The sequence below is a fragment of the Siniperca chuatsi genome, linkage group LG9 (genome assembly GCF_020085105.1).
Source record: "Siniperca chuatsi isolate FFG_IHB_CAS linkage group LG9, ASM2008510v1, whole genome shotgun sequence".
NCBI classification, from domain to species: Eukaryota; Metazoa; Chordata; class Actinopteri; order Centrarchiformes; family Sinipercidae; genus Siniperca; species Siniperca chuatsi.
This window is the reverse complement of record NC_058050.1, coordinates 1,819,171-1,833,628: the sequence shown is the minus strand read 5'-3', so window position 1 is coordinate 1,833,628 and position 14,458 is coordinate 1,819,171. Positions and strand designations below refer to the sequence as shown.

The 14,458-nt window shown below is 43.6% G+C and overlaps 1 protein-coding gene across 1 annotated transcript in view; it reads right to left on the bottom strand.

Annotated features, from left to right (window-relative positions):
- Positions 1-14,458, bottom strand: part of LOC122881162 (atrial natriuretic peptide receptor 1-like) — a 105,728-nt gene that overhangs the window by 61,807 nt on the left and 29,463 nt on the right. The window contains 2 exon segments of the mRNA XM_044206980.1: positions 537-580; positions 583-723. Of these exon segments, the coding sequence (XP_044062915.1) occupies positions 537-580; positions 583-723 (185 nt within the window).

The following is a 14,458-nucleotide window of genomic DNA, read 5'->3' as shown; positions in this document are numbered from 1 at the left end:
TCCAGTATGAACCAAGCCCCCAGGAAGTGCCAGGCTTTGAAGCCAATTTGCCGGCTCGGCCGGTGGAGACTCTAGTGCGCTTGCTCTACGGGCCGCACGATGCGGAAGATCTGGGTAATTTTAAACCAGGAAGTTGAACTTTTTTGGCTTCATGTGCCACTGAGCAGCTTTCATAGAAATGAACGGGGCCCCGCCTCCAACGCTGTATCCAGCTCTCTCTGTACATCCGAACAGGAGGAATGATCACAGCAAGCAAAAGCTGTTTCATTGTTCATATGGGCACCTGACTATTGTTTTAAGATGGACTTGACAAAATGACTTGAACCTGTCCTTTAATCTTTTGCAGAGTTTTCCATCTTTTTAGAAAGGGTTCAGTTAGTTAAAGGGTTAGAATTATCTCTGCTGCGAGCCTGTAAAGCCCATTTAGTGTGTGATATTGGGCTAAACCTGACTTCATTTGAAATCTCATGCGTTTTAGAGGAACTGGACTGATTTGTGCAGAGAATGAATTTGTGTTTTGGAAATGAACAGTGTACCTGGAAGGCCTCCTTGGCGATGGCATCGTCCTCGTCCCCACGGCCCACGGCTGTCCATGTTTGGAGTTCAGACTGTCTCCGAACACGTCGATGTAGAAGAAGACGTACTGCTCATGAGGAAGATCTGTCTGCCGAAACTGAACCATCAACTTCCTGAAGACGTCAGGTGAGCAGCAGACAAACAAAACTGTAAAAAGGAGAGGCAGGAAGTGGTTTCAGTCAGGGTTCAAGAAGCAACTGGAGCGCATTATTAGTTAGTGATGATGTAAACAAAGTAATATTAATCTTTTGATCCAATCATTTATATTTTGGTGGGACAGACAGACAGTGTTAGGTGACTGGTAATTATAACTTTTCCACCATGTGGATTGGCATAAAACATCAGGCAACTGCAGTGAGTACAGTCAAAATTCAAAAGGTCAGAGTTCACTGAAGTGAAAGGTGCAAGTCTGAGCCAGTAACAGCTGTAAGAGAGAAACTACAAGTCCCAGAGATCATTGCTATAAGAAACATCTCATCAGAGAGGTTCAGATTCTGTTGCTGTACAGCTGAAGTTAGAGGTTGAGTTTTGCAGAACTATGGTGCAGCGTTTTGCTCCTGATTTCAGTGATAAAGAGCTAAAAACAAGAATCAGCTTTAATTTGAGGGTGTATACATCAACATCAGATGAACCACGTGAGAATTTTAGCCATTTTTATACATCCTTAACTTTAGGGCACCAAAAAAAGCAATTGAGAAAATTTGACAAGTTAATTGTGGAGATGGTGAAACAGGACATATCTAAAAAGACGATCAGACAGCTTGGAAACAAACCTCCAGGTTGGACAAACTTATTGGGAAAAGGCGAACAGTAGAATTATTACCCAAACTGTCTGCTGTAAACACCCATCACAGTTTCCAGACCCACTTCTGGCTTCACCTTGAACCGATTACTGTTTGGACATTGTTTGGCTTTATGTTGAGGGTTATTGTCCTGCTGCACGATGAAGCATTATCCCAGCTGGATCTGAACGTGCAAAATATACTAAATATGTAGCTTCCTGTAGTTTGAGAGGTTCAGGTTGTATGACTTGGATTACGGTCTGTTCTTTCCTTCTTCCACATGTTTGTCTGTTATGATCATGGCACAGGTTTATAATTTAGTGCAAAAAAACCTTTTGAATATAAAAAAAGCAGCTACTCCACAAAATTAACAGCACCAACTTATGTGCACAAATACAAAAATAAGCTTTACATGTTTACGCACGATATATTTCTAAAAAATAATCTTCAGTAATAAAAGAGTACTTTTGCCCACAAGAGGCTGCAGTTCTTTCTGTGGCTGCTTCTCCCTTTTAATGGGACTTTTTATATTTAATTGTTTGATCTTTGTTTCCTCCATCAACAACATTTTATTTCTCACATCACTTTTTAGCAAACTACAACCCAGTCTTGGTACTGGTGCACCTTACCGGGGGTTTACATCTTTTCTGGATGGTCATCTTCCACGCACGTCTGTTTCCCTCCACCATTACAACATTTCTCCGCTTTTCTCTTCTTCCTTTGCTCTTGTCTTCCTTCCTTCCTTCCTTCGTCTGTTGTCTACCAGGTAGCTCAAAATTACTCAGCTCTCTAGTGCACCCTTGCTTCACCTCATGGCTAATTGTCTCTGTTTCAGCTTCATGACGAACTGCTTTCCAGGTATCAACACTTTTTTGTCCCCCATGTTGAGTGACAACAAGAACAAATGATGAAACACTGGAGCAGCTAATCATCCAGTTATTTTCGCTCTCCTCAGATGTAGATATACAGGCTGTAAGGTTCAGTGAAATGGGCTCATTACTTCCTGTTAAAACCAAATGTTGGGGGCGGGGCATCAGCCAGGCCTCAGTATGAACCAATGATCTTTCAGTTATGGGGAGAGAGGCAGTTTGATTTGACAGGACGGGCAGAAAGGCGGGATAGTTTAAAACATTTGGATCTCATAGGATCTCTGAATTAAAGCCTGAAGTAGTGAAATGAAGCTTTATGAAGCACTGAACACTCCCAACAAACAACCTGGAGCTTCTGGTAAAATAAACAGCAAGATAAGCAGATAAAGTGCATTTACATATTGTACATAGACACAAAGTTACACCTGACACAGGTGTGCTGTGTGTGGTTTAGTATTGAAAGCGATCACTGCTTTGATTCTCCTGCTGTCACCTTAAAGAGTGCTTGTGTTTCTTGTTCACTGATGTTTTCTACAGTTTTTTTATAATAAATCTGATAATATTACTGAAAAGAAATGTTTATTTCTTAATCTTGATTTGATCTTTACATGTTTGTTTGTGTTTAATGTTACTGTCCCTGATGTTGTTCTGATTGATTTTAGATTTATTAGAGTACATCTGCTTTTGTGAGACAGTGAAGGTGTTTATGGACTACAGTTGGGCATTTTATATTTTCAAATTGTCTTATTCATTCATTGTGTTACATCGCAGATAGCCGATATGAACGGCTGACAGGGTCTCTGTGGAGCTTTGCATGTACAAGCACACAAATGGACAAGACGCCGGAGGAGCAATGGAGCTACACTGCAGTCTCGGGTGGAAAAATCCAATCTCATCCTCTCAAAGTGTGGAAAAGGATTATCACTGACACAAAGAGTGCTGTATCAGCTACAGTATATCAGCAACCAAATCTAGGTTGATTACAGTAACTGTGCGTGTGCAACTATTGCAAATGATAGCTGGAGCTCTTCCGTTACACCACACTGCTACCATAAGCCAGTGTGTGTGACTGTGAACTTTATAACAAATAAGCTGCTTCAAACATCATCAGTCACAAGATGTATGCAGATCCAAAGCCAAAGGTCTAGACGTGTGCTTCAGGATAATGAAACAAGCCTCGGTTCTCATTCCCAGGGCGTCAAATACCGACGTTTTGTCACACCCCTCGGCGTCGGTTCCTATTAGCGTTTGTATGGGCGCACCGGGCTGCCAGAAAGCCTGAAGGAAGTCAGGTGACGTACTATAACGAGCGACATAAAGAGCGAAAGTCCGCCTGTGGAGGTGGGGGGGTCGATGGACAGGACTTTCACCCAGGAGACCAGGGTTCGTGTCCCGTGTGAGAGTTGACGTTGAGTTACATTATGTTACAAGTCACATCATGTGACTCACTTCTGTCACGTGATTTCCTACTACCTATCCAAGAAGTTTCTGAAGGCGTCTCCTACAGACGCTAAAGGGCACCATGTGCGTCTGCATACAACGGCCTGGGAATGGGAACGGGCTGCAGCAGTATCAGACATAACATCACCAGCTCTTTGACTCCATCATAGTCACTGTTTCATTTCATCTAGTGTAGTGGAATACAGAGCAAAGGCCCGGATAAAACGGACTGCTACGTAAGAACTTTTATATAAAACAGTGATTTTAAAAAAAGACTGACAGTTGCACATTTGAGTGAAAAATAAATTCAGTTTCTAAGAAGTTTTCCACTAAGATGTTTCCTTTTTTTGAACCCTTTTAAAGCAGACAGATTGGCACCACACTCTTACAGCAGGACTGAGAGCCATTACAGCGACAAAGACACCGGGAAGCTGCCAAACTCCTGACTCCAACCCCCGAACAGCAGGGCGGGGGTAATCAAAATGTCATTTCTACAATCGACTTAAAAATAAAGATGATCCAATTAGGAGCGAATGTCTGTTGCTGCTTTAATTTTCTGATTCCTCTGCTGTGAAATGAGTCCTCAGTGTGTTTGTGAATGGAGGTTGTTGATCAAAAGTATGGTGAGAAGACAAAACAATAATCAATAACACGGCGGTGAGACTGTCAGCAGCCGAGGCCACCCAGAGTGACTCAGACAGCTGGAGGCGAGATTAGCTGCCACCTCCACCGCCACCGATCACTGACTCATCTGTCAGAGGGGACTTCAATGGGATTCATCACAGACGAGTGTGTGTGTGTGTGTGTGTGTGTGTGTGTGTGTGTGTGTGTGTGTGTGTGTGTGTGTGTGTGTGTGTTGGACTGAAAGGCCTCTCTAAGAGCTTCCGCTGTTCTGTTCTGTAGTTACACAGAAAAATCCATTTAGCCTCTGAGTGAAGGAGTCTTCAGTAGCTGATATTTAGTATCAAGACTCAGACAAAATCAATATGATATTGATGGAATTTATTGGTAAAAAGAAACTGTGAGGCGCTCAGGTTACGCTCGGGTTTCTGCTTTGACTGTCACCAAAACACGTTCCTTCGTTATTTTAAATGTAACAGAATGAGTTTTCACATTCACAGAGCCTTTTGTGAAACACTACTCGTTGTTTTATTCCCGTGGTAATGCAGCTGAAGTGGAGACTGATTTCAGTGCACTGTGTTACCTTATAATGATGTTTTGACAAAAATGAAGGGTGGACATACTGGTGGCCTATGGTTTTAAGGAGCTTTCCATTTAATCACAACAATATAACAGTAACTATAAACTTTATTTCTATAGCCCAATTCATGCAAAAAAACAAATGCATGAATCATTTTCTTCATTTGGCCCAAATGAACCAAACTACCGGTGTGACAGAGACCGTAGTTTGGGTGCTAGTTCAGCAATGAACCAACATTTGTCTTCTGCTGATGAATCTGTCTATCTGAGTGTTGGAGTTATTGTTAGATAAGTTTTAGTAACAGAGATGGTTTTAGTGTTAGTGTATAACTGACACTCTGTTTCTCGGATGCTGAGAGTCCAGAGTTTCTTGGCTTCCTCCCACATCTGATTCTCTGTGTCAGAGTCTCAGGAAGTCTCCAGAGGCATGATGACATTCCCCCGGCCTGCCGTTCCTGTCCCTCCGCCTCTATTGTTTCAGGCTTTAATAACCTCTGAGCAGGAAGTGAACGGTGAAACCACAGAATCCACGCAGGCCTAAAAGCTTTCTTACGATTGATACTGAGCTCAGAAATCCCTCCCTGCCGCCGCCGAGAGGAGTTTACAGTCTGCTGAAACCCAATCGCTGCACTTTAAACGCTCCCGTGTGTGTGTGTGTGTGTGTGTGTGTGTGTGTGTGTTTTATTCCCCACTACCTGAACTAAAAATACTGATCTAAAAATATTCAGCACTTTCGGACCTCTCCTCTCTGGCTCCTGACCTCGGTCCACACCAGCGTTCACGAGGTTAAAGGCCCATTTCAGTGAGTGGGGACTACAGATTTGGGCTGTAAACTGACCTGAATAAATGATCATGAATTCATGATTTTCTGTACAAATGTAACACTCATAATCACTTTTGCCGACGAGGACGGCATAAGAATACAAACTGAACAAAAGCTGCACAAACAGGCGCACATTACGTCACCCACGGGAAATCTAAAAGTGGGTGACCATTTGGAAGAATAACAACTTTGTCCAGTAAAGATAAAAAAGGACTGGACACAGTGTCAAAGCAGTGAGTCTTACCAGTGAGCTAAACCTGGGTCCATTCTTCTATTTACCGTCTTGGTGTGGTCCCACAGGCCTCTACAGGTTTTGACCACTCAGTGGTTTCATGCACTGTCCATCTGACCTAATCCCACCCTGGTTCCTAAAGACAACATTTTCTTTGCAACTAATTTGCAACAACCAATACATTTTGAAAGAAAAGTCAACATAATGAGGACATTTTTAAATGTTTTTCTTGGTTGGAAGTAGCTTGGTTGTCCTTTCTTAATTGGTGGTGAGGGAGTTGTTACAGCTGATGAGTCATTAGATTGCTGCTGTGTCAGGTTGACTCAGCACCAAGGGTCAGCCTGCAGACACGACCCTGAAACCAGGAAGTTCACAGAGACTGAAAGTCCTCCAGGAGGAGCCCCGACCACAGCAGACCACCCCTGACCTCTGACCCCTGCACACTTCCTGACTCACGCAGATGTGTTGAGATGAGAGGAGACCAGCTCCCACTTCACACTCCACATACAGCATGACAGCTCTGAAGATGAAAGGAAGCACCAGAGCTGCACAGGATGGACCGACAGAAACACCAGAAGCATAAAACCACCTGGAACCTGAACGTCACACTCTGACGATGACGATGATGGGTGCAGTTTGGGGAGGGTTTTGGAGTTTAAAACAAGTTTAATATCATCCACAAAGTGTAGAAAAAACTGTTCTTAAAGAACATCTTAGAGTAATGTAACTTTGCATACAGGTTTTCCTCTGTCATTAATCATTCTGTCTCCAACCGCAGTTTCTCTCTTTAAGCCTGAGATCTGAGTCTTTATCCAGCTTGTCATTTAAAAATCAAAGAATTAAACCGTCATGCAGCTTCCATCCTTCATACGAGGGGTGAAGGAGAAGAAAAGCAAAGCTCATGCAAGAAATAGGATGTGAGGAAAAGTAATTATCTTCTTAATCTCCTTTTTGTACCTTGTTCTTCTTCACTCCTTCATCGCAGTGAATCTCACTGCTGTCTGCAAGTCTTAAAGGTAGGGTATGTGATTCTAATCCAATACATGTCAAATTCAGCGAATATCTCCTCTCAGTCCGCTAGCTGTCCGTTCAGTGTGAGCGCTGAACAAACACCGGGGCTGAGTACACACACCGGCTCCGGTGTGTGTACTCAGCCCCGGCTCTGTGAACGGGAAACACACAAAGAGACTCGGACCGAGCCGCACAACACTATTATTACTACACTACTATTACTACACCAGCCACGATGTGTGTGTCAGGTGACGTTAAACGCCTTGCCCACGGACATTCAGCTGACTCTCTAGTTTGCCAGGATCTGCTGCTGTTGTGATGTTAGCTGCAGCAGCAGGAGAGTTGTGAGCGTCGCTGTCTGGAGCTGCTGTGCTGCCTCTGGGAAACCGTCTCGGCCTCTCCGGCTGTTAGCTTAGCAGCAGCAGCTGTAGCGACAGTTTGCTAACCCACAACCCAGCTAACGTTAGTTACGTTACTTGCTGTGTCGTTGTTCGCTCTGTATCGTGGTATTTGTCATGGTATTACTCCAGAATCGCATACCCCACCTTTAACGCTGTGCTGAAAGGTGTCGAGATGTCTTGGCTTCCTCGGAGCCAGAAGATTGAGCATAATTGATAATAATTTTATGACTTTTTCAGCACATAAACAAGGAAACAGGACTACAAAGAGTGCCAGCTGAAGAGTGTAATTTTAAAAATATCAGAACAGCAACAAAACACAAACCATCACTGTCTTTTTACACATTGAAGGCAAACAGATCACAACAGCACACATAGAAGCCCCCCCAGTTTTGCCCACAGAAGAATGAGGATAATAGTAATAAACTCTACATGCTGCAGTGAGTTTGTTTACTCTCAGGGCCGTGGCTCCCGACCCCCAGGTCGAGGACCGCTGCCGGGCATTGGAATATTTGCTACCAGGCAACGAGGAAATTAAGGGAGTCAGTGAAAAAAGCTGAATAATAATATGGTAACCGGCCCATCATCATCACCTTTCAATATTCAGCAGTGCATGCCATATGTGTGACGATACTGTGTGTTGTTTAGTAAGTAACCACAATGAAATACAGAGCGAATAAAGTTACGTTTTGATTTCTGTTTAGTTCCTTTTGACGCTCTTTTCTCTGTCTGTTGTTTTAACTCTAACTCAGGACCAAGCCTTATTTGTGTCGGGAGGATAAACAGAAAGAGATCATGCCTGACCCATTCATGCATGTGGACCTGCAAACAGACTAATGGGACACCCTGTGTTATCACTTTGTCTTCCTCTGTCCTGACTAATTATGTTCGGCAGTTACACTGAGGCAACAAAACATTCAGGACCACCACAGATCTACCGTCAGTGAAACTCAGCAAAGCAGCTTAACGCTGATCAAAAAACGGCCAAGTAGAACAAGAAAAGTATTTGAGTTTAAGAAAAACTAGCAGTACAGTGGTGTAGGTGAGTATGACATGACTGTTGTTGTACTGATGGAATTAGTGCTGTGGAAATGGACATTATGCTCAGTTTATCAAGACAACAGGTAAACATGGAGGAAGTGCTGAGTTTGTAGCAAATTAAAACGGGAGCAGATCAGAAAACAGGGAGGCTTCTTACTAAAATATGATCAAATATACTTAAATAGGGAATATCTGGAATAGGGAATATCTGGAATAAAATCCTGCCTCTCTTATAACCCTGTTCCAAATAAAGACCTGGCACTCTCTGCAGCTTGCTCATTATTAGGGAATTTACAGTAGTCACCCTAAAAAAATACATAAAGATAAATAAGTTGTTGAAATAGTATACAATACTACATGTGCTAATACTCTACTCTGACGATTGACATTGTCATGCAAATGCCCTTATAGTCATGATTACATTAACCCCTAGAGAGATTGATTGATTATAGATAACATGTTGTAAAATGAGATTTATTTTTGTGAAAATTTGTTTTGTATATGACCTTATTTTTTGTGTACCCGGCAGAAGCGTCGCTAGAAACTTCGTCTTAAACCATCATAAATTGATATTTTATCGAGTTTTTAAGCCAGGTTTTCTAGGCCACACTGCTTTCCTGGCCACCGCTTTACCTATATGTTCTAACTTGGAAAAAGTTTTCATCAATTTCATCAAAAGTTTTTATCTTGTGACCTTACCGTCTCAAAGCTGAGGAAAAGTATCGCCCGTCTGGAAGCCGAGCTCAGAGAAAAAGACCAGCTCCTCCTGGAGTTCTCCACCGTCGCCTCGGCCCAGGTAAAACACCTGGCGGTCCTCAGCTCCTCTGGCTGCGGCAACCGGACTGCGACCGTCCCCTCTCACTCTCCGGACTGCTCCACTCCAGCACTGGACAATGATCCCGCTCTTCCGTGGCTCGGCTCCATCATCACTGGCGCCCCGGAGCATGAGGCCGCTTCAGCTAAGCCTGATGACCTGTGGCTCCTCATGGGTGCGAAGCACAAAGCCATGGCCATTTCTACCCCGTGCCGAGCCCCAGTGGATGCACGGTCACTCGCCGGCCGGGGGTGATGAGAAGGCTCCGGTGAGTTCGACTCCACGCCAACCGGAGCGCTGGACCGTAGCCTGTAAGGACAGACATGGTGCAAAGCGCCCAACTCCTCCACCTTCACATCGGGACCTCCCGCTGGCCAACAGGTTTGACATCCTGGACACGCAGGACTTTCCTCCACTGGAGGGACGCCCCCATCTTCCAGCAGCCAAGTCCTCCTCCTCCTCTCGCCGCAAGTTACTGAAGGAGGCCGTGATCAGGAGAAGCTCTGGGGTCTCATTCGTCCTGAGACGGCAGCGAACACCTCTGCTGAGGAGGACGCCGCCCCGCCGCAGCAGTCCCCGCCACAACTATCCCAGGGACGGCTGATGGGACTCGGCGGGCTCCACGATCATCGACTCTGCCTCCTCTCATCCCCCCAACCACGCTGATCGTTGGAGACTCCATAGTGAGGAATATCCGCTTCGCTAATGCGCTCACACGCTGCTTTCCCGGAGCTACGACCCCCGACGTCCTCGAAAAGCTCCCCGGACTTCTGGCTGCACTCCCGACGACTATCACGAAAATCATAGTCCATGTCGGCACCAATGACACCGCCCGTCAGCAATCGGAGCTGACGAAAGCAGACTTCATCCGCCTCTTCGACCTGCTCAACAGCACCGGAAAGCATGCTTTCATTTCGGGTCCAGTTCCTACACTGGGTCGGGGAACTGGCCGTTTTAGCAGGATCCTCAGCCTTCATACCTGGCTCCGGTCTGTCTGCAGCACCCATGACGTTGGTTTTATTCACAACTTTAACTTATTCTGGGATCGTTCTTCCTTGTTTGCACGAGATGGTCTTCACCCAAACAAGTCAGGTAGTCGCGTGCTGGCGGCTAACCTGCAGCACGCTGTGCTGTCCTCCTCACGTAGTTGACTATTTACATCACCTGTTTCCCCTCGCTCTTCCTCTTCCTCTACTCTGCCCACCATAAACAGCCACGCACTCTCTGCTGTCACTACCGCCCCTTGTGGACTGATCATAGTGCTGCTATCTGGAGCCCGGCTGCCTCTAGTGCCACCTTTAACATTCCTGTGGTAATTTCGACAGGTCCTTAGTGCGAAACAGACACAACCGACACAGCGACAATAATAACTTAATAAAGATCCGGGCCAGAACCCGACCTCCAGTCTCAACATCAAATCTGAACCAGCACAGACTTTTTAAGATGGCTCTTCTGAATGTAAGATCCCTCTCTAACAAAACGTTTATTTTAAATGTCTTTATCTCTTCCACTGAGTTAGACTTTATGTTTTTAACTGAATCCTGGCTACATCCTGGTGATCACAGTCAGCTGGCTGAATTGTGCCCTCCTGATTATGACTGCTTTAGTTGCCCTAGGGTCTGTGGTCGAGGTGGGGGCCTCGTTACTGTCTATAGGAAGCATTTTAAGTGTGACCTCATAGCTTGCAATGATTTTTCCTCCTTTGAAGTGCTCATGTTTAAACTTGGTGGCCCCCTCCCGGTCATATTTGCTATTATATATCGCCCCCCTAAACCAGCTGGCTCCTTCTTGTTGGAGTTTTTATCCAGTCTTGTGTTAAATTATGATAGAATTGTTCTTTGTGGTGACTTTAATATTCACGTTGATGACTCCTCTAATGCCCTTGCTGCTGATTTTTTAAATATCACTAACTCTTTCAACTTTCAACAACATGTGTCTGGCCAAACTCATTCCCGTGGCCACACCTTAGACCTAGTCTTTACTTTGGGCCTGAAAACCCCATCTGTGGAAACCAGGGACATGTTTGTATCTGATCACCTATGCATTGTTTTCAACTGTGAATTAGAGGCTGCCAGTTCTGTCTTATCCCGCTCTAAGTACACACGCGTCCTTAATGAGCATAGTGCCTCAAAATTCTGTACACGGTTCAATCCTCCGGGCAGTGTGTTTCCCGATTCCTCCAACACCAACGATTTGGTTGATTATTTTAACTACCAGTGTTCTTCAACATTAGATCTCATAGCTCCTCTGAAAAATAGACAAAACTCAAAGACTAGAAAACAGCCATGGTTAAATGACAGTATTCGTAGCTGTAAAAAGAATTGCAGAAGAGCAGAACGCAGATGGAAGAAATCAGGTCTCCAGGTCCACTTTGTGGCCATGAAAGAGTCATTACGCCTTTATAACAGGATGGTGAAGGATGCAAGAACTTGCCATTTCTCTGCACTTATCTCTGCCCATCAGCACAACCCCAGATTCCTGTTTAAGACTGTGGATCAGTTAGTTAACCCAGCCTCTCCTTGTGCCTCTGCTGAGTGTGATGCTGATTGTGAAAAGTTTCTTTTGCACTTTGCTGGTAAGGTGGAGTTAATAAGATCTGATATCACCCCCAATCCTGCCTTTTTAGATGTGGATCACCCGCTCAGGGATTCTTTGAGCAATTTTTCTGCTGTTACTCTGCCTGAACTCGCAGACATCATGTCTCTTATGAGAGTGTCCCTCAGCCCTCTGGACAAAATCCCAACTAGGTTTCTATTGGAAGTTATGGATTGTATTGCGCCCCTTTTACAAATTATTTTTAACAGCTCGCTGTCTACTGGCTGCGTCCCTGATTTCTTTAAAACAGCTTGTGTCCAGCCAGTCTTAAAAAAACCTGGGCTTGATCCCACCTGGATCAAGCCCAGGATCCTGGATAACTATCGCCCAATATCCAAATTGCCTTTTATTTAGAAGATTCTCGAAAAACTTGTATCTAAGCAGCTCCTTGCTGCTGTGGAAAACAATAATACCTTTGAAAAGTTCCAATCTGGCTTTCGTCAACACCACAGCACTGCGACAGCCCTTCTCAAAGTCACTAATGACCTTTTAATGAATGCAGACGCAGGCATGTGTTCAATTCTTGTGCTGTTGGACATAAGTGCTGCCTTTGATACAATTGATCATGGCATTCTTTTAGACAGACTGAGGCACTGGGTGGGCATATCTGGAACTGCACTAGACTGGTTCGCATCTTATCTGTCCAATAGGAAATTCTGTGTTAGCATTAATAACTTCAAGTCATCCTTTTCCCATATCAAGTATGGTGTGCCTCAAGGTTCAATTCTGGGACCAAAATTGTTCTCCTTATACATGCTTCCCTTGGGTGATGTAATCCGCAGACATGGTATTTCTTTTCATTGTTATGCGGATGACACACAGTTGTACCTCCCTGTCAAGCCCACTGACCTTAGTACGCTGAGTTCTCTGCAGGACTGCCTGTCTGACATAAAAAATTGGATGTCGATAAATTTTCTTCAGCTCAACTCAAATAAAACTGAAATCCTTGTTATTGGGCCCCAACACATCACTAAACAAATACTGCCATCCACTGGTAACCTGTCACAACATATCAAGACTGTTGCACGAAATCTTGGTGTCCTGTTTGATAGCAATTTATGTTTTGAGCAACATATCACTGAGCTCGTCCAATCATGTTTCTATCACCTCAGAAACATTGCAAAAATATGATCTATTTTAAATCTTAGTGATGCAGAAACTGTTGTGCATGCTTTTATCTCCTCACGCCTTGATTATTGTAACAGCCTGTTCACTTGTCTTAATCAAAAAGCTCTGACACGACTGCAGACTGTACAAAACTCAGCTGCTCGGCTGTTAACCAGGACCAAGAAGTACGACCACATAACACCTGTTTTAGCCTCTTTACAACGGCTCCCTGTTGGTTTTAGGATTGATTTTAAGATCTTGTTGATGACTTTTAAGGCTCTTCATGGCTCCAGACTATATTTTAGACCTTGTAATCCCTTATGAACCTTCACGTAGTTTGAGATCTTCGGGCAGGGGTCTCCTGTCTGTTCCTGAGTCCAGGATGAAAACTAAAGGGGACAGAGCTTTTGCTATCAGGGCCCCGAGGCTCTGGAACAACTTGCCCGAAGATATTAGGTTGTCTGAGTCAGTGTCTTCGTTTAAATCTCGTCTCAAAACACATTTTTATCTGAAAGCATATCCTGATTTTACGTGAACTGGCTGTTTATTTTACTGTTTATTTTATTGCTTTTCTGTATTTCATGTGTTTTATTTCTTTATATTTCGTCATTCACTGTGTTATTTTATTTTTCTTGTTGTGAAGCACTTTGTACTTTGTTTTGATAAGTGCTCTATAAATAAAGTTTTATTATTATTATTATTATTTTTCCTCATGTTTATTGATAGGGAGCTACACCTTGCCTGTAATGTCAATAATGGTTAAGACAAGTCAGCGTTCAGTTGTCCTACTGTTGAGGCGGACATTAAAGTGGACCAAGTCACACAGAAGAAGCAGTCCCTGTGCTCTTGCTTTACCCACGTCCCAAAAGTAGTTTTAATTCAGTAATTTTCAAGTTTATAGTTAACGCTCAGAGTAACCAGCGTTACAATGTCATAAATAATATACTGCGAATAACACGGATTTTCATTATTGATTCATCTGATGATTTCTTTCTTGATTAATCAATTAAAAGTTTAGTCCATTCAATGTCACAAAATAGTTTTTTAATTGTCCATCACAATTTACTGGATCCCAAGGTGACGTCCTCAAATGTCTTTTGTCCGACCAACAGTCCAAAACCAAAAGATGTTCAGTTAACAAGGTCAGAAAACAGAAGGGAAGCAGAAAATCCTCACAAGAGAGTTTTTGCTTGAAAAATGACTTGAACTTGCAACAGTTGACAATCAACTAATAGTTTCAGCTCTAAATAATACTATAAACGCATTGTTTCTACAAACAAAAGCTTATGCAATCAGAATCATTTAAAATATGCTTTAACCACATTAAGTCCTACACAGAGCTTTGAGGTTTGAAGTCTCCAGACCGCACGCTGCTACCGCAGGATGAGGAAACACTCACTGCTTAGTCTCGCCAAAGTAAAGGTCATGAGAAATATCACTGCCTCTAACCTTTTACACTCTTCTACTTGTGTGTTGTTATAAATGACTAGCTATACTTTTTTTAAAGGCCTAACGAGATGCTGTGATCTTTCTTACATCCCTCCGTTGCTTTAAGTTGGGTACATTCAGT